The 20,879-nt window shown below is 46.0% G+C and overlaps 1 protein-coding gene across 2 annotated transcripts in view; it reads left to right on the top strand.

The window, feature by feature from the left end:
• The window catches only part of LOC118780774 (inositol 1,4,5-trisphosphate receptor type 1), a 120,547-nt gene extending 100,679 nt beyond the window's left edge, over positions 1-19,868 (top strand). For both annotated transcript variants that reach the window (XM_036533457.1, XM_036533456.1), the window contains 9 exons: positions 3,804-3,979; positions 4,240-4,404; positions 4,984-5,173; positions 5,469-5,561; positions 6,359-6,504; positions 7,763-7,928; positions 9,143-9,303; positions 15,108-15,269; positions 19,536-19,868. In XM_036533457.1, coding sequence (XP_036389350.1) covers positions 3,804-3,979; positions 4,240-4,404; positions 4,984-5,173; positions 5,469-5,561; positions 6,359-6,504; positions 7,763-7,928; positions 9,143-9,303; positions 15,108-15,269; positions 19,536-19,622 — 1,346 coding nt within the window. In that variant the 3' untranslated portion in view covers positions 19,623-19,868. The remainder of the gene's footprint in view (positions 1-3,803; positions 3,980-4,239; positions 4,405-4,983; positions 5,174-5,468; positions 5,562-6,358; positions 6,505-7,762; positions 7,929-9,142; positions 9,304-15,107; positions 15,270-19,535) is intronic.
• Positions 19,869-20,879: the final 1,011 nt, after the last annotated feature.

The following is a 20,879-nucleotide window of genomic DNA, read 5'->3' as shown; positions in this document are numbered from 1 at the left end:
GCCTGTTTTTGACTCTCTGAAGCACTGACCTCTCTGTCTGCTCGGTTTTGCGCGTTTACCCTGAAGCCGCGCATAATTGCGCGTGACGAAGAGGTGCGTCGGCCGTGGCTTCGTCACTTGGGTTTGCAAAAGGCCTTCATGCTGCAGGTCAAGAAGAGGCATCTCACCGCTTCCTGGTGCAGGCTTTTGACTTCAGGCCTTGAGACAAGTGCGCTTTACTGCCGTTGCTAGGAGATATGACGCAGGCCTGGCTTTCGCTAAATGCAAAAAAAAAAAAAAAAAACGCAGCAGTTTGCTTTGCTTACCTGCATAATAATGGCACTCACCCTCCCACCCACGCCACTCTTGTGCGTGCCGGCATGCCACCCTCACGGGCATTGCTCACGTCCGTGGCCGTGGCCCCCCTTTGTCAGTCTGGCTCTTCTTTTTTTTTCTTCCTCTTTTGTCTTGCTGTCTTTGTCTTTGTCTCTGCACACCCCCCTTCCCCCCCTTCGTCTCTCACTGTAAGGGACAGTCTGCAGGGTAGCGCATGTGCGCGCGGCCATGAAGCTCCCCTTTGTCCCACCGTGGAGATGCCGGGAGAAGAACGACATTGTGACACACATAAACTTTCGATTGTTCTCGCCCCGGGTCAGGCAGAGCGGTCCCTTTTGTTCTAACTTCCTCAGTGTAGGAGAGAGAGAAAAAAAGAGAAAGACATTGTTTGTGCAGAGCAAGAAACTTTCATCTGCACAATGTCAGAGGTGCATTGGAATTCCAGCTTTAGACATCCTGTGAGTCTTAACTGCGGCGGCCAGAGGGTTCATTTCAGGACACAGTCGCAGCAGTTTAAAAAAAAAAAAGCGCAGACTCTGTCACGTCTGAGTCTGGAAGATAAAATGGGCACATACTGGATGATTGTACTGCATTAAATCTATGTATGGGTATCGTAAAATGAAGTGCCCTGCATACGGTACCGCTTGAATGTAGGTCAGTCTCCATCGTTAGCCGCTAATGTTCAGGGTAGCTGCCCTTAGAATAGACATTGAATTACATGAATTAAATGAAATTAAACTATTTACGTTATATACATGAATGGAGTCTTTCTCTGTCAGTGTGAGGAATGAAAAAAGCATAATGCTGAATATAAGCTTGCACTGACTTGCTATGATGGGTATGTGTTTTTTTTTCTTTTTAATTTATAACTATTATTCAAGTGGAGTGCATGTGCATGTCTAGATTTCGACTTGTCAGATGGAATGGAGTACATATATAAGGTGTGTGTTTGTGCCAAGGGAGGACACCAAACAGGTTCCATGCCATTTAAAATGTATTAATGAAAACGCCCTGTGTTTACTCACAGTGCTTAGTCATCCGTTACTGCCATGACTTTGCTGTTGCCAAATTGTCAAGCACCAAAAAGTATAAAAGGGCTTCAGGACATTGAGGATGCCAGTGGGCGTAGTCAAGAATTATTGTCGGGAAAGTCAAGGCTGCTATTCCACAGGCAGTTGGATGCTGGGGGGCTTGTGGGGCTGGCAGACCGCAGAAGTACGTGAGGACGTGCGGCAACCACGCGGCGGTGCGCCTTACAGCAGCAGTTTCCTGCCCGCGTCTGAGCTGTCGGCAGCGTCTAGCGGAGACCCACATACCTTTAGCCCTGGTTCAGCTGCCATGTTTATGCCCCCCGCCCCCCAGCCCCCCAGCCCCCCGGTGCACGGGGCAGGAATGCGAGGATGGAAATGAGATAAGAGCAGTGGAAGTAGGTCAGTGTGTGCTGCCTGTTGATGTACAGGAACGCGTGCGAGGGCCCCACGCCTGACACAGCTGCCAGGCGGCCTCCCCCTCTGGCGTCAAGTGCAGAGAATTTTTTTTGAGCGCGCATACCACCCCCCGGCCCCCACCCCCACCCCCACCCCGCAGACTCGGGCACAGCTAAGCAGCACCTCAGGGTGAGCGTGGCTACCCTCAGACATCTTGGTCTTGTTTGGCCAAGCTGTGCGCCCAATGTAATGCAGCAGAGGCAAAGGTGATGACTGTCTTTCCTGCAGCAGCCTTCAGTGTGTGGAACAGGGAGATATATCGGGTTAAATGGGAGGCCGGTGATGTGCTATCTGGAGTGTTTGCTCCCGTTCATCTCAATCGACTGATGACTGGTGGGGGGGCTAAAGCCCCAAGGACCTGGCGATCTTTCACAGACCATTTTTCATGAATCTTTCAGGAGAGCCGGTATTTTTAGCCGAGGCAGTTATGTAACTGGCATCTGTCATGTGATCTCCTCATGGAAGGGGGGGGGGGGTGCTGAAATACCACCGACCCGGCTCAGCCTCTCTCTCTCTCTCTCTCTCTCTCTCTCTCTCTCTCTCTCTCTCTCTCTCTCTCTCCTCTCTCCTCTCTCCTCTGTCCTCTCTCCTCTCTCATCTCCCTCTCCCTCTCCCTCCTCCCCCCATCTCATCATGTAACACTGCCCCAATCCAACTGCCCTCGATCCTTGTCAAAGCACCATGCCTGCACCCAAAAACACATATGCCCTCCATGTACAAACTCACCCCCACTCAATTTCCACATAACCCTGGAAAACGCTGGTGGTTACAGCACCGCACCATCTGCCCCATTTCTGCAGCGACCGAACATGATACCAAGGGTTTTGCTCTGTGGCCCATGACATTCAAGCCTTTGACATTAATCTGGGATTTACCTGCGGATTTAGTTAACGGCAGGTAGACTTACTCTAAAGCCTCACAAAGCTACAATATGCAGTACACAAATGTGTCACACTTTCTGTGTTGTGTAACCCCCCTGTATTCAGTTCAAAGCTTTCCGTCCTCCTCACCAGAATAGAACGGGCCAGAGCGTGTTAGTTTGGTGAAGTGGACCTGCAAGGCTCTTTATTTTAGTAGTACAGTTTCCATTCCTGACCTCATATTCTGTATTCTCAGCTGTCATTGCTGGCTACTTAACTAGCAGCGACAAAACCCTACCTATCACTGTATGAGATGAAATCTACTGTTTTCGCCCTATAAAACCAACTGCAACTGTAAGACAAAAGATTTTTATGAGCAGTCAGTTTCACATTAGCACTCATGTTACTTAAATTGCTCTTGTCCGGTAATCAGTTAATGTAGACATTCAATGCAAGACCCATGAAAGGATATTTTTTGCAACAATTAAATTCTAAAAATTTTATGAATGAGCTGACCTACATTCCTTGCTTGACATTTTTATTATTGTTAGCTACTTGTACAGTACTTGTCATACCGGTAAGTTACTAGCATAGTGTTGCATATAATCGTTGGCAATACAGTTCCTTATCATGTGTGATTTCCTGATTCTATGGAGCTTCTGTTAGCTTGCTAGCTGCAGCTTACTGATGTTGAGATTGTGCTTGAAACTTCACTGGATTGGACTTGCAAATGAAGCAGCTGAGACATCTACAGCATCTAAATAAAGCAAAAGTACTGGAGACAAAGCCTCACGTGTTTGGATGTGAACAGATAGTGTTATAAATGGAACAGCTATTGTTTTGAAAATCTGAGAAAAGAAGGAAAGAAAATAAGTGTTGTGATCATGATCTCACACACACAAACGGTAAACTTTTGCCACTGTAATATGCCCTTTGGGAAATGAGATGTTAACTTTCCTGAAGGATTTCTTGATTTACATTACATGCCAGGCACAATATTGCCTTGTAATCTGGTTCTTAGTGAAACGTTTCCAGTGAATATTCTGAAGATAATGTATTTCATTGTACAGTGTGGACAGTCGGTTTCTGTAAGCACAGGAGACAGCCTGATAACGTGCCCACGCCCCGCCCTGTCTCCCAGGCACCCTGGAGCCACACCTGTCTGCCCTGCTGTGGATGGGCATGTTCGTGTCTCTGGCCATCGTCATCGCCCTGCCCCAGCCGCACGGTATCCGGGCGCTGATCGCCTCCACCATCCTGCGGCTCATCTTCTCTGTGGGCCTGGAGCCCACGCTCTTCCTGCTTGGGGCTTTCAACGTGAGTCCCACCCACTTCCCAGAACGTCGACCTCTAGCCCTCTCAGAGACCGGCCACACAGGGGTCAATTCAGTCTCACTCGCGTGCTGGGTTTGAAAACAAAACTTTCAATTTTCAAAAGCTGTAGCTGGAGGTCTTTCAGGTTATACCCCTGAGTATATGCTCTCCTATACATCTTCCAAAGAACATGCTGCATATTTTTTGGGAAAATCGCCATTATGGTGCTGAGCCCTTGTTTTCCATTCATTGTCCTTGTATAGGTCTGCAATAAGATAATCTTCCTGATGAGCTTTGTTGGGAATCGTGGGACATTCACGAGGGGCTACAAGGCCATGATCCTGGACATGGAGTTCCTCTATCACCTCCTCTACCTTATCATCTGTAGCCTCGGTGTGTTTGTTCATGTCTTCTTCTACAGTCTGCTGGTGAGTGCGCAGCAGGGAACCATGGGATATCTATGGGATATGCAAAGGCCTCCCAGAGCTAATTTCTGATATGGTCATGTATTATAATTAGCATCTGCGTCTCATTTATATTCACTGTCATTTAAGATTTATTTTTATTACATTTATTTTTTGTTCTTGCCTCAAAAACAAGCTACAGAGTCATTGTGCAATCACTAAGAGAGAAGTTTTGTCTCTCTATATTAAAAAAATGGTTAAAACATGACAGAATCACAGTGTGAGGATAACTCAACCAGGTTCTCTCTATTTTTAGTGATTTTTTTTCTTCGCTCATGATTTCTCTTCTCCCAAAGCTTCACTTTACAACAGCTTAGTGAGAACATGACATTTTTTAAAAACAAGTTGATATTTTATTAATAGTCACCCAAGCTGTCTCATCTGCTAACAAATCACATACAGTTTATGCTTTTCTATCCCTGTGATTTTGGTCTTATATTCCAGGTTAGATTGCATTTATCTCAGCTCTGTGACTCTGCTGTTTCACCCCTGTGAGTCTGCGGTGTGTCTTGGCTCTGACTCTTCGCCGTGTCTCCCGCGCAGCTTTTTGACCTTGTCTACAGAGAAGAGACGCTGCTGAACGTGATCAAGAGTGTGACGCGCAATGGCCGCTCCATCGTCCTGACCGCGGTGCTGGCGCTCATCCTGGTCTATCTCTTCTCCATCGTCGGGTACATCTTCTTCAAGGACGACTTCATCCTGGAGGTGGACAAGATACCCAACGCGACCGTAGGTAAGGGGCCTCGCTGGGAGTTCACCCTGCTGGTGCGCTTGCGCAACACACACACACACACACACACACACACCCCACAGTCGGAGCTCTCTGATGGCACGGGGGGAGAGCGCGCCAGTGATGCTCTCATTAATCACCATGTGTCACACTCTAAAGCAGGCCTCAGCATTCCCCTCGGGCCCATGCTCACGGCTTCCCCGGCAGGTCGGGGCTCAGATCGGTCGGCTACATTCGCATTTTCAGAACAGTCCTCTCCGTAAATGGTCATTTTTGTGTTTTCCGTTTCCTGTGGCAGAGGGAGGGGCGAGCATGGCGGGCGAGTTTCTGTCTGCGGGTGTGTGCCGGACAGACAGCGGGGAGAACTGCTCCACGGAGGTCATCGTGGATGGTACGCTAACTTTTGTCCTCGCAATCCATTTGTCTGAGTCATCCGTTCCTGCCAGACACCCACGTGGCCCTCGTGGTCTCCTAGCTTTTGCACCCTTGACTTCCTTTAGCTGAAAATCCATCGGCGCAGCGGTCACAGGATCAGGGAGCTGAAACGCGCAAGGTTCAGACAGGGGGCTTGCCCTGAGTAGGATGAGGAGGGAGAGAGAACCGTCCGGATGTGCCTGCTCCCCAGCCCCACAGAGACGATGCGCACTGACCAGTGACCCCAAAAATAGGCTGAGAGGGGGCTAACAGGGGGGTGTAAAGGGAAGGTTAGCGTGACGGCAGTTAACGGGCTATGTGAAAGCTACAGAAATTCCCCATATTTAAGAGGAAAGCCGCTTTGAGTTAATCAGCCAAGCAGTCAGACAGATCTGCCTGCTGTGTCTTAACCTGTTGAACTGAAACTTCATGCATCCGCCGTCCCCCGTCCCCCCCCAGCATTTTTTTCTAGGCCTCTTCTCTTGTGGCCTTTGTGCAATGGAGCAGGTACCATATGCACTTGAAGGGTTTTTCAGGTCAGCTTTCATTCTCAGGATCACTGTGTAGGAAAACTTTGGTGGGGGGGGGGGGGGGGGGGGGCTTGCAATGTTTTAAATGGTTTTGGCATTGTTGCTTCTGCTTCATTGATAGGTTTGTGTCAGGGCTGGTAGGGAAGCTACCTGTACCTAGCGCCATTCTGTCTGCGCCATGTTTATCGCTGCAGGTGGAAGAAGTCATGCGTGTTTATGTGGGTTTGTGTGCTCTCCCTCCCAGCCCTCACCACGGAGGTGTCGGAGGACGACTCCGAGGACAAGGAGCGCACCTGTGACTCGCTGCTCATGTGCATCGTCACGGTCCTGAGCCACGGGCTGCGGAGTGGGGGAGGGGTCGGGGACGTCCTGCGCAAGCCATCCAAAGAGGTACCGCCGGTGATATGGTCGCAGGCAGTAAACAGGGCCGCACTTTGCATGGACACGGGGCGGGAGTCTGGCTTAGGAATAGGGACAGAACATTCCCAACAGCCCATCTCTGAGGTTTACTGTGGGTACTATTCACCCAGCATTGTTATGAATTGCCTTTGTCTATAAGTGGCTCAATCATGACTCTAAATACAATTGTCTCATCTAGTAGAGGGACAATACTTAGAAGAAGTCTTAGTGGGGTGTCACTCTTCCTGCTCTTGGAATGTTAGGATTGTTGAAATCAGTTATGGTATGAGACACAATTCCAGTAAGTCATTACTGTGCAATGAGAGCAGCAATACAAAGGGGAGGATATGGACAGAATGAGCTTGAGGGGTTCTCCATTCCAGCGCTGACCGCACCCTAATCTTATGCCTAATCACTTATGGAGGAGCTGAAACTGATCCTTCATCAGTGCGTGCGGGCAGAATTTGCCAGCACCACAGAATGATGGTGGGGTGGTAACGCCAGCCCAAGTAGGTGGGGCTGCTCCCTGATCATGTGACTTGGCAGCTCTTTGTACCGACTTGTGGAAGGGGATCCTGTTTCCTCAGCTACTTGTTGTGAAAGCGTTTTCTCGGAAACCACCACAGCATCCCCGTCACCTTCCAGCGCAGAAATAGCATTCTTGGAAAAAAATTATTTGCATTTGGATGAAGTGTGACTAAAGAAATACAGTGTGCAATCACGTCTAACATCTCATCTGTGCAATACATTTCCCAGACCTTTTCTCCTGGGGCATTAGCTTTAACCTATAATAATAAATTGTTTCTTCTCAAAATATTAATAATATGTTGTCTGCGCAAGGTATCAAGTTTGAAGTAGATGATGAAAAAAATCCATTGATAAAACAGTTTAATATTAATCCTTTGTTTCAGTTTTTTCCATTTTTCATTTTTTAATTGTATATTTTTTAGCAACTTATTTGCTGTGTGAATATAATTCAAAATGTAGTTTTGTATATTAAGATTTAATTTTTATGATTTATTACAGGACAGTAATCATTTCCATAACTGTTCATGTTGTGCATTTATTGCTTGATTAATCAAAGATTAAATAAAAGCTATAAAGACTAACAGATGGATCTTCCATAGAAGACATGTAAATTTTTTTTTTTTATTCACTTGGATTGGGGTCACTACACAGGAGCATAAACATACTTGACTGTAAGGTGTGCAGTGAAGGGCGTCAGTAACACTCGACTCTCCCTTGGTAGGAGCCTCTGTTCGCTGCCCGGGTGATCTACGACCTCCTGTTCTTCTTCATGGTCATCATCATCGTCCTCAACCTGATCTTCGGAGTCATCATCGACACCTTCGCCGACCTCAGGAGCGAGAAGCAGAAGAAGGAGGAGGTCCTCAAGACGACCTGCTTCATCTGCGGTGAGGGGGCGTGCAGCGGGCGGCGGGGTGGAGGCGGACGGGTGTCGCGCCGAACGAGCACGCACAAGCGTGCCCCCTCCTTGCTCCCTCGCCAGCGCTCTCCTGAGCGTCAAGCGAGCTGAGGTGTTTGCCGCAGTCTGCACAGCTTCCCTGGCTGCAGACGGAGGCTTGCTTTTCTTATTCACACCCCCCCCCCACCAAACCCCCCCACCCCCCAGAATGCTTAGTCACCAGCCTGACAGAAGACTGGCACCCACGGCTGCTCAGACGCTGTCTGAATTCAAAAGGGTTTGACCTGAAGCTCCCTCCAAAGCATGCGCCACAGGCAGATACGCCTGGTCTTCTGTTTACTCACTTAAGACATGTCACTCAGCTGCCCCCCAGCCCCCCTCTCCATACTTATCAGATGACTCCAGAGGAGCACACACACACTCACACTGCTGCTCATGCATCAGTGAAACACATGAATTCCACGCATGCTGTTTGCCTATATTTGTGAAACTCTGAGTGGTGTGCTCACTTGCATGTCAGTGTAAAACATTGTGTGGCACTGTGGTGGTTGGGTGAAGGCTAACACGTAGCTAACGCGTGGTTGAGCAGTGGATACGGTGTGGCAACAGAGGGACACTTCGCCTCGTAAGGCTGAGGTGTGAGCTGAGGGGTGCAAGACATTCGACCGGTGTGGGGCTGCCCTGAGAGAAACAAAAGACCGGTTTGTGTGTCTCTCTCTTGCTTGCATGTCTTGTTTTTACTGTTCTGTCTTCACACCATCTTGATCACCTCTGCGTTATCATTTTCCGATGTGCGTATTGCTTGGGTATCTTTCCTGTAAACCCCTGAAGACTAACTGCTCAATAACCAGCTCAGAGCCAATGAAGGGAAACACTGTGTTGTTAATGAGCTGGTTAGATACGATTTCTAAGAAACACCACAGCGTGCTTATTTATTTTATTTAAGCTTTCAAAACAAGTGACCATGGGGTCTTAAGGTAAGTATGTTTGAGAGTTTGCCTCCATGATTCCCGTGAATGGGAACTTTCAGGAGCCAAGCTGTTACAGGCCCTTTACTCACTTCACCTGAACGCTTTTACCTGAATTGCTTCAGCTGTAAAACTCTGAACGTGCAAGATATTGCATGGCAAGTCAGCCCCATAGGTCCATAAACACAGCAGTGAGTGAAGCTTGATCCCTTCCCCTTGTGTCATGTCTGTGCAGGGCTGGAGAGGGACAAGTTCGACAATAAGACGGTGACTTTTGAGGAGCACATCAAGGAGGAGCACAATATGTGGCACTATCTGTACTTCATCGTACTGGTGAAGGTGAAGGACTCCACCGAGTACACGGGACCCGAGAGCTACGTGGCTGAGATGATCAAGGTAAGGCTGGTAACAGCCACACTTAAGACCCACAATTCCCTTGGTTAGGTCACCATGTGGCAAAGCCCCAAACAAAGAATGGTGGGCTAACAACTACTGCTTTGTTCTCTAAAAATATTAGGTTCCAAATCTTCTCCCACAAGATTTTCAGTCATGACTATAGATGGCAAAAATGCTGGCAATAGCTGTTTGGTTTTTATTACACATTTTAGCAAAATTATAAAAACTGTTGTGCTTCATTTAAAAATTAGGCAACAAGTGGATGTTTTTTTTTCTCAATAAAAAGTAAAAAAATGGATCTTATACATTCTTTTTTGTATGCAGCCTTGGTTATTATGTCTTCCCTTTTCTGGGCAGACAAAAGGTAAGAACTGCTGATCTCCAAGGGTGGTGTTGTGACATGTGAATGATTGCATTTTGTACCATATCTGGTCTCTTTCTTAGAAACGATTAGGTAGTGTGACAGGAAGAGCAGTGATATATGCTTGCTTAGGCATGTGTTGCATCTGTCCACTTTCTTGTGAATGTGACAAGTCCTCACTGGCACAGAATGAAACATCACACAGGCATAATGCTTCGTTTCTGTACCCGATCCGCTCGGTGTCTTGGTATACATGCCCATGACTTTCTGATAGTGATTTTTGGTCTGAAGCAGTCAGAAACAGGTTAACAGGTGAACGTGCTTTTTGTGGACATTCATACTGAATTGAGATGAGAAGGAATTCCCTAACTTCTCAGTGTCTTTTAAATTGTGCCAGATTGGCTCAGTAAGCAGAGTTGGATGGGTAGGGAAAAATGTCAGGTTTAGTCTCTGTGCTGCTCTAGACCTTTTTTTTTTCTACCAAATACTTTAAAGCAAATCTGGCTATAAGCTGGCCTTAAACCCCTCCAGAGGGTTTAAGATCCCTTCTGCGATCTCTGCCCCAGCAACCTTTTTAATATTATGTTGTCTGTCATTAGTGCTAATGGGGGTGGAGACTGGCGTTAAAAATGTTAATCCCTTCTCTTAGTCATGCTCACCCCTCCATCCCCCCCGGCCCATCCCCCCACTTCCCCCTTCCCTTTGCCCCTGTCTGGTGACCAGCTGATCCACTGCCTCGTGGTGACAGCTGAACGTTGTGGGAAACGTAACGTCTGGGTCTGCATTCCTCCTCACAAATTACGCACTCATTCATTACACACATTCAGCACTGGGCATTTCAAGTTACTGCCGTCTGCTATTGTGAAGCATTAGGCTTTCAGTGGATATAGCTGGGTGACTGTCCCCAGCAGTGGTACTGCAGTGTTTTCAGTTGTTTTTCATTGGGTGAAGTGGAAAGAGGCAGAATGAAAACCAGTCTGTCTGCTGTAAATGTTCTCCTTTTCCTAACGTATTCCGCAGGGGGGGTCTGGGGTCTTTCAGGGCTGGGTGCCACTTTTGGATGTGGTCCTGTTCGTACCATAAGTGTAAAGAGCCCCAGGGGAACCCTGGGATATATATCACCTACATGTGGATTAGCCAGCCTGACCGCCTGCAACCCAGCAATGTCTGTCGGGGGCCCCTCCCGAAAGGATGGGGTCAGTCAAGGCAAACTGCGCGTCTGGGCATGGGGAAGGGGGGACTCGCTGATCGGGGAGCACTTACATAATCCTCCCACTGCCACTCGCCGCCTGTGTGCCATGCCTGAGCTCCTACTGCTGAGAATCCTCCTGATTGAGCTCCCCCCAGCCACCCACCAGCACTCCAAAATGCGCTGCACCCTCCTGCTCTTTCTTGAGGATAGAACCCTTTAAAATCTCTCCCTCGCATCTCTTATTCTCTCTCTGCACCTGCTCTGCTCAGATGTGGGTCTCAGCACCTGCACCAAGCCCTGCTGGAACACGCTTCTGGTTTGGCTTTTGCTGGTCAGTCTGCCAGTGGATCCTGCAGGATAGTCCCTGAGCAGAAATGAGTAGGAAGCGTTAGACCACATGACAGTGACTGACGTCAAAGGTTAACTGACTTTAGCGAAGTGGTGCACTGAAGCTGTTAACATTGCTCTACCCTGGTTAACACTGATTGCTTTTGAAGGTGAACGAGAATGAAAAAAACTCGGTCACTGTGGCTCAAATGACCATCCGCTCTGAGATATTTTAGTTGACTGAACGCTCAGTTTGCCGGAGCGGCAGGCGGGTCTGTGTCATCTGCGTCTCGTTTATAGCAGCAGAAACCACACTGCATCCTGTCTTTCTGTGTCGGTCCTTGCGGTTTTAAAAATGAAAGATGCACTTCCGTCATTTCTCTTGAATTGGTACAAAGTTGAAGCAGAAGGTGATGAGGTGATAGCTGTCTGAAAGACTTACTGGTAGTGTTGTCAGTTGTAAACACTTCTGGTGGGCGTAGGAGCTTTAGAGGAAAGTATGCACTTTAAGACTTGACGTAAAAGCTCAAAAGTCTGAGTAACGGTTTGTGGCCTTGAACTGGATGATGACCGTAAAAACCAATCAGTGATCTTTAGACCATATTCATTTTCTCCTTTTGGTGGTATCGGAACGTTCTATTTTCCATTCAGTACCCTTCATGAAATCATTGGCCCTTTGCCATCTCGATCAAATATGTCCAGTCAGTGGATTATGGAGCTGGCTAATCACCTTTTCCTGTTTAAAATGACCCTGCATTTATGAGTTTTTATGTATGTGTGCCAAGTGTTAAAAAGTCTAATGACTCTGTGGGGCCCATACCATGCAAGGTGGTGTTTGGAGCTGTATTGTGTGAAGTAGCAATATGGAGTGGGGAGCACTAGTGGTTAAAAGAGGGATTGTGAGATGAGGAGCATCGTGCAAGGAGCAGTATTGCGTGAGGAACAATATCGTATGATGAGCAGTGCTGTGTGAAGAGCAGTATTGTGCAAGGCCAGGAGCGGTGTCGTGAGAGGAGGGGTGTCGTGCGAGGCCAGATGTTGTGCGAGGGCTGGTGTCGTGCAAAGCATCATGTGAGGAGAGGTGTCCTGAGGAGCTGTACTGTTTTTTTTACCAGGGGCAGGAGTGATATGGCATAAGCAGCACCGGCAGCATTAGCGTACGCGTTAGCAGTTTAAACAGGTGCTTTCTCACCCGCACGCGGAACTAGAGGGAAATGATGGTCTGAAGCGAAGCGGAGCCGACCGCACGGCCGCGCGCCGTGCAGACACGCCGGAGGTGCAGGTAAACACAGGCTCTGCGCCTCGGCGCTCCACGGAAACGGGGGCTCTCGCGCCACGCTTCTCTCCTCTTCTCAGAATGACTGTGCGAGTCTGCGTGCTTCCCCTGTTTGTCTGACTGATGCGGTCGCTCTCAGGTCAGTCCCCCCCCCTCCCCCTCCCCACGCCTGAGATCGCAGCTCCGCGCCGCAGGGACTTTTCCAGCCCAGCCTGAGCTGGTGCTGTGGCCCTCGCCACTTCCTCACCTGCGGTTTTTGCAGATGCCCTGCGGAATGTGTGTTTGTGTGCGCGTGTGCGTGTGCATGTGTTTGAGTGCATGTGTGTGTGTGTGTGTGTGCATGCGTGTACGTGTACACGTGCATGTGTGGACAAACTCCCACTGTCCGGGCTGGCAGGCTCGCACAGCACATGAGGTATGTATCAGACCAGTAGTCAGACAGAAAGGCACTTCAGTAACCGCCATGACGCTTAACACATCAAAGTCTGTCTGTTCCGTCTATGAGAAAGCAAATTTTTATTTATTCTGATTAGGATGGCTGGAAATCAGTTGTATCTCTCTTCAGTTAAAATGTGTAAAGTTGACGTTTACCTTCAGCATTTATTATCAGTGTATATCGAGATTAACTTCGGGACATCATGGCCCCAAGGAAAAATAAAAACTGGTCCTGGGCAGCAAAGGAAGGCATAACCTTCAGCCAGATTTCAGCTTTAGCAAATGTCCTTCAATGAACTACACAAGTATTTTAAATTCAGTTATCAAAACAGTGGAAACTGAAGTCCTCATGCCTGCTCTTCCTGTTGCGTCCAGATGTTCCAAGATGTTTTAGACATGAAAAGTTCTAAAATATTAAAGTGTTAAAACTTCATTGTGAGATCACATTTGTGAATTGATCCTTTCATCTGTGGTCTCTTGTTCCCCACAAATATTGGAAGGACCCACTTTGGGGTGTCTTAGTAATAATTCTTAGGTAACTTGTACTAGGTTATTTTGTCACACTTCAAATCCAAGGAAAATCATTCAACAAGTTTAAATTGGGATTTTTTTTGTTGTTTGTTTTAGTGGTCTATTTTATTTTTTGTTATTGTTTTTTAATGAATTATTTATTCTTTATTATGAATTCTTCATCAGGAGTTTTATCAGTTCAGAGTTTCACAACAAAAATTTAAATATTGGCAAGCCTAGTTATGAGCCATGTCTCTTAAACAGTTCAGGACGGGATGTGTGCTGGACTGTTTGCAGGTTTTCTGATTTTCACTGTTGTGACAGTAAGGAACCATTAGCCTGTTAGCTGTGTGATGAAGGAAATATAGCTCCTACCAACTCCAACTTTTCTCAAACTAAAAATTTCCTGACACTTAAAAGCAAAGTTTTGTCTGCTCGCTGACAAAGGCTTACAGGCAAAACATTTGTGTTTTTGTTCTGCTGCTCCCATGTTTGCTGGTATAAATCAATTAATGATATTTTTTCTGCTTTTTTTTTTAGTGTGACCCAATCATTAGGTGATGAAGAAGTAAATTTTGATGTGAAAAATAAAATGTCTCAGCTACACAGCCTTTGAGCGTGCTATCGAATCCCACTTCTGCTTGTGCTGACAGTGAGGGAAGATTAACCAGCTATGAAAAGGGCTGTCTTGGTGGCCTTATGGTTAGTGTTTCTGTCCCAGCACCAGGAGGCAGTGGGGTCCATGTCAGCCGTCATATAGTTCCAAAGATCTGTTGTCCCTCCCCTGCAAGATAATGGAACCAGTTGTACATAGACATTTTCAAGGCCCCGTGCCAGATGAATGGATAATTGTGTTTCTGCCAAACACCGCACTGTCTTCTGGGTTGGAAGATCAAACTGATAAAGTGATGCAAAACCCCCTTGTCTACAAGGGGAGTAGCTAGGAGCCCTCTTATAATATGATCAGACTGTGCAAGACCTGAATTCTTTCTGGGTTCCATAAATCTGCCCTGTCACTTTGAATGTTCTAATAACCATGAGATGAGTTGTGTATGAAATTGTTTTGCATCTCATGTGACCTTGAGATGGAACTCCCCTTACCAACCCACCCCCCCAGGAGTAATGCTATTACTTTAGAGAATGTCGATGCCCACGTTAGTGAAACAACAAAGAGGAGCATTCAAGATTGAGATGATACAAGTCACAGGCATTTGGTTGCCAAGTTGGACAAGTCTTTCTTCGTTTTAGTGGATTTTTAACAGATTGTGAAATTACTCTCTGCATCTAATTGGAACAGTTTTTGCGATTAAGAGCCCGATAAAGATTAATCATACCAAATAGAAGCGTCATTGTCTGAAACCGTCATCTTCACTTCTTCAGACAGATCTCCGAGCTGACCACGGAGTTGATATGTTAACATTGTTCACATTATGTGGCAATATTGAAATATAAAAAATATGTCAAAGTAATGGTTGCACCCTTATTGAAGTGCTATACTGTTCTGTACATTTTATGGCACACTGAAGTTGCATGTATGTAGAGCCCTTGTTTTTTAATGCAGTGTTTTGCTGAGGTAACCTAGGTAAGCTGTGTAACTTGGCTAGAGTGGCTGTGTCCCTCTTGGGATCTGTGTGGACATGATATCACATTATTCTTCAAAAATGGCATCTCTTGGGTCTAACAACTCGCGCTGTTCTCTACAGGAACACAACCTGGACTGGTTCCCTCGGATGAGGGCCATGTCGCTGGTCAGCAGCGATGCAGAGGGCGAGCAGAACGAGATCCGCAACCTGCAGGAGAAGCTGGAGTCCACCATGAAGCTGGTGGCCAACCTCTCCGGCCAGCTGACCGAACTCAAGGAACAGGTGAGCCCCCTTCCAACCCCCCCCCACCCGCGGATGGCCAACCCCAATGCTCAGGCACTCTGAGCATTGCTTTTGGAAGAGGGAAAAAAAGAAAAACTGCTCTTACACCCTTACAGTCGTGGGCAGTGGCTGTCGACCTCCTCTAGACTACTTGCAGCACAGAGCCCCAATGACACAGCTGTGTTTCCACATTTGGCACTCAGACTTTCGACGATCATTGGATCCTGCTGTCTGGGCTACAATGTGTCATACTTTTGTTAAGGCAACAAAGTGTTGACCTGAAGTGAATTGGCTCTCAGCTCACCGGTGTGCGTGGAACGCTTTTGCTGGCCATGCATTATGAATGCCGTCAGGAGTGGTCTCTCTCGAGCTGTGGACAAATAACAGCTCATTTGGTTCAGATTTCAATAGCTTTAATGAATTTCAAGTGCGAAACAGAGTTAAAGCCTCTCGCCAGGCAGGATTTGCTGTTTCTGGTACACTGCACACAAGCAGGGAGAGAGTTGGAAGACAAGGGTTAAATGAGAAGTGTCTACGAGGAACCGAGTTTTTATCTTGATTTTGTGGTGCAGCGAAAGCAAACTGTGTTGTGAAGTTAAGGAGGTACAGACAGAGGGAAGTTCATGTCGAAAGTTGAAAAGTCCTGTCCGAAAACACCACCGGCCTTAAAATACCCACTGCTCTGATTGGAAGACATGATTCTCTGAGGAACATGTTTGCAACAGTTTTACAAATATCCTCCTCTTTTTTCCTGTTCAGTCAAGTTACTAATGGAGTTTTAGTCACATTTGTATCATTAGGTGCCCAGTCGTGTAGGAGCCCTTTAGTTTTTATTAAAAGGTATTGCAGCAAAAATACAGAATTAATTAAATATGTTCTGTGTAACAGCATTATAACTTCCTACTAACTTCTAGCTTCCTATATAACTTTTGGAAATACACAAAGGGGTAGAGATGGATTTTGTGTTAGATTTAGTGTAATGGTGGTTAGTATTGGAAACTGGATAAGCGTTTTAGTTAGGGCTAGGGTTCTTCTGATAGTATGCCTTATTACATAAATCACTAACATGTTTACTGCATTTTCTAATTGTTGCAACACAGAGAAAATAGCATCTTTATTAGTAGTTGTAGAATTGTAGATGTAGGAGTTATTTTTGCATACCCTTATAATTGCAGAGCATTGTATTGTAGTCGTATTATGCATAGTGCAATGCAAATAGGTAGATGAAGTATAATCCCAGGAATACAACTACCTACCACATATCTATTTTACACTATATTTACACTAAAGCAATGTATCTTTATTGAGGCCACACTGGTATGTGTACAATTTTAGTATACACTATATGGCCAAAAGTATGTGGACACCCCTCCTAATTATTGAGTTCAGGTGTTTCAGCCACGCCGATTGTTAACAGGTGCATAAAATCAAGCACATAGCCATGCAATCTCCATAGACAAACCTTGGAAGTAGATTGGGTCGTACTGGAAAGCTCAGTGACTTTAAACGTGGCACTGTCATAGGATGCCATCTTTGCCACAAGTCAGTTTGCGAAATTTCTGCCCTGCTAGATCTGCCCCGGTCAACTGTAAGTGCTATTATTGTCAAGTGGAAGCGCCTAGGAGCAACAACAGCTCAGCCACGAAGCGGTAGACCACCACGCAAACTTACAGAGCGGGGCCTCCGAGTGCTGAAGCGCGTAGCCCGTAAAAACCGCCTTATCTTCTGTTGAATCACTCACTACAGAGTTCCAAACTGTCTCTGGCTGCAACATCAGCACAAGAACTGAGTGTTGGGAGCTTCATGAAATGGGTTTCCATTGCCGAGCAGCTGTGACAGCTGGAGTGGTGCAAAGCACGCCGCCACTGGAACAGTGGAAATGCGTTCTCTGGAGTGATGAATCACACTTCACTCTCTGGCAGTCTGATGGATGAATCTGGTTTGGCGGATGCCAGGAGAGCTACCTACCGGAATGCACAGTGCCTACTGTAAAGTTTGGTGGAGTAGGGATAATGGTCTGGGGCTGTTTTTCAGGGTTTGGGCTAGGCCCCTTAGTTCCAGTGAAGGGTAACATTAATGCTACAGCATACAAAGACATTTTAGACAATTGTATGCTTCCAACTTTGTGGCAATAGTTTGGGGAAGGCCTTTCCTGTTCCAGCATAACTGTGCCCCTGTGCACAAAGCAACGTCCATAAAGACATGGTTTGACGAGTTTGGTATGGAGGAACTCCAGTGGCCTGCACAGAGCCCTGACCTCAACCCCACTGAACACCTTTGGGATGAATTAGAGCGCCGATTGCAAGCCAGGCCTTCACGTCCAACATCAGTGCCTTTCCTCACAAATGCTCTTTTGGCTGCAAAATCTTGTGGAAAGCCTTCCCAGAAGAGTGGAGGCTGTTATAGCTGCAAAGGGGTGGGGCAAATCCATGTTAATGCCCATGGTTTTGGAATGAGATGTCCAATAAGCTCATATAGGTGTGATGGTAAGGTGTCCACATACTTTTGGCCATATAGTGTAAATGTGCCATGTCTCCATAATGCCTTCTATCTATACTATCTCTGGACCACTTAAAGCCATGGTACCAGAAACACAGTTGAGCTGATGGTAAGGCAGCATGACTTATCAGTATAATAAAATACCCACTGAAACTCATAATAAATTGTGGAAGTTCTTTCTTTAGTGTAAACATACTTCCTGTACATTTCTAATAGCTAACACATCTGGCTTAAACAATGTCTGTGATACTTGCTGGCTAGCTAGCCCAGTTGCCAGTTACCTTGTGACATTTTGTAACTACATGGGTATGTTGTAATGGTGTTTAGTAAGTGGTAGCTTTTTTGCTATAGCTCAAAATTGGAACTGCAGGAACAACTATCATTTTGTGCAAGGACATATTTTACTGATTTAAATGAAGAGCACTACTGAAATCACAACACATTCAGAAGTGCTGCAAGCACTAGCTATCATTAACTATTTAGCAAGATCACTACTGTTAATGTTCATGAACAGAGTCCGTGTAAAGAGGGGTATGCTGTCATATTGTAGACTCAGACCAAAAAAATCTCTAGCTGCATCTGGCACAGATTTTTGTTGCATTTTCTTTGTAGATGCAACTTCATACAAATTAAAATGCTAATCTTGCATTGTTACAACTGCTATGTATTCATCATAACCAGTTACAAGAACTAATTCAGTACTAAAATTTAGGTCACTATCCTATGGCAGATCACTGCAGATACCAATTCTATATACAGAAATTACAGTAGAAATGCATTCCTTATTTGATATCCTGTGCTTCCCATTTGTAATACTGGAGTGATAGTGTACTTTTGTCACATTAGAATTAGAAATATTAGAATATAGTGGTAAGAATGTCCTGCCCCCTACCCCAGCCTCCCTGCAGTGGATGACAGCCACAGGATGTCTTGATTTTGGGTGGGTTTTTGGTCTGTCATTTTCCGGGCTGTGAGCACTCCTGCCCGTGGGGTTTGTGAGCATGTGCCACAGATCTGGGAGCTGTGAAAGTGGAGCACAAGCAAGCCGATCTTTTCACAACCAGCTCCCACAAGCAAGTACTCCCATCTGTTACATCATCCCGAACGTAATTTCCTAAATTTGTTTGCAGCGTTGTGGGTGCTGTAACTAGGACATTTTGACCACCCCGCCCCATTTGTTAACCTTTTACTCTTGCTTATGCCTGTTTTCCCTCCATTTCACTTACATAAATTGACTATCTCTGCCTCCGAGGAACTCTGTGGTGCCGTCTCTGGAGCATCGGACCGCACGCTGATAACTTTTCAGAATAAAATATTGCCACCTGTCTCACAAAATATTTCTTATCTATACAAGCACTCAAACACAGGCAGATATGTGGACCCGAAATTACAAGGGCGAGTTGCATAATGACTACATTTCGGTGATCCACTCATTCTTAAAACAGTATGGTCATTAGGTTGATATACTGATATATTATTGACTTTCTTGGTTTTTTTCATTGCGTACAGTTGAGCGTGTGGAGCCCGTCTTCAGCACAGGGCGCTTTATCTCTGGCTTGGCTGGCTCGGCTCTGTTTCTCAGAAGGAGAAAGTTACCATCAGAGCATCAGAAGATGCGAGCGCGGCCGTGTGTGCGCCGCGCTGGTGGAAAGAAAGCCTGCGCCCGTCCGTGGGTTAGCGCAGTCACAGGAAACGGCTTGTGTGTTCTGTGAAAGGGTGCGCCAAAAAAAAAAAAAAAAAAAAACACAAACCTGTTGATGTTTCCAGATGACTGAGCAGAGGAAGCAGAAGCAGCGCATCGGACTCCTGGGCCACCCGCCGCACATGAACGTCAACCCCCAGCAGCCGGCGTGACGGGCGCTGCGACGGGGCATTCCAGAGGACCGGCGGGAGCCGGGGCGTGCTGCCGCACCCCGTCCCATCCTGCCTCTCCCAAGCACCTAGCGTTTCTGAACGTGCAGCGAGCGGAAATAACCCCCAGCACATGCATGTGAAAGTTCAGTCCACCGAGGTACCTGTATACAGCTCTGTTTTTGGCCACACCCCCACACCCTTTTCCCGTACCACTCTGAATCAGTGCCAGTTTGTCATGATGGTGATGATGATGATGATTATTATTTTTTATAAATGAAGTAACGGAGGTGAATTCCAAAGGCACGCCCTTTACCGGGCAAACTTGAAACACAGTAGGGCTGTACAGGACTGTGAGGGATGAAACATTATGTGGGTGCTGGTTGAAAGCCATGTTGAAAGGTGACTTTTTTTTTACATTTTATTTAAAACCAGTAGAGCAAAGCAGTATTTAATGTCTCGTTTTTGTATCATGTGCAATATGAACACTTTAATATGCAACCACCATGATGTGTAATCTGTAAATTGTGTTTGAAAGGGACGATATGAGCTGTTGGACATCGGATGGACCAGTTTAGGTCCTATGCTTTTTATCTGTTTTATAGAGCAAATTGAAATTTTCACACAAGTGCTTAGCATAATTATATATAGTCTGGAAGCTATATATATACATATATATATATATATATATATATATATATATATATATATATATATATGTATGTATATGTATATGTATAATATATAATTGTGTGTGTGTGTTGTTTTATTCTGAAAGCGGCAAACTATCTTACCGAAGTGTTTGTTATTTGTATCCATATGGATTGTAAACTTCTTGTCTCGGTATCCATACATGTCCGAGGGAATGGAAATGTTATGTCATAGGAGAGCAGCTTTTGGGATAGCCTAAGACTGTTTCGGTTCAGAACAGAGCAGAATGTGATATTTTCATTTCATCTATGCTCTGATTTGAAGTTTGTTAATTGCACATTGTCTATGACATCTACGAATAATCTATGAATCTTCTTTCTTATGATTGACACCTGTCGTGCGTGCCTGTCCTTCAGATTGTTCCCTTTAACACTTGTTGGCAAGCACTGACTTACTACCTGTGAAAAAAGCAACTTTTTTGCTATATTTTATCATTCAACACTGACGGATTTTGTGTTTTCAAACCTGGGAATTCAAAAGAAGACATTTTCCTTTTTTAAGAAATGTATTTTATTTTTTTGTATAGACGGCCTCCATTTGATGAAAGGA

The sequence above is a fragment of the Megalops cyprinoides genome, chromosome 7, assembly GCF_013368585.1.
Source record: "Megalops cyprinoides isolate fMegCyp1 chromosome 7, fMegCyp1.pri, whole genome shotgun sequence".
Classification (NCBI taxonomy): domain Eukaryota; kingdom Metazoa; phylum Chordata; class Actinopteri; order Elopiformes; family Megalopidae; genus Megalops; species Megalops cyprinoides.
This window is presented reverse-complemented; position numbering and strand designations above follow the sequence as displayed.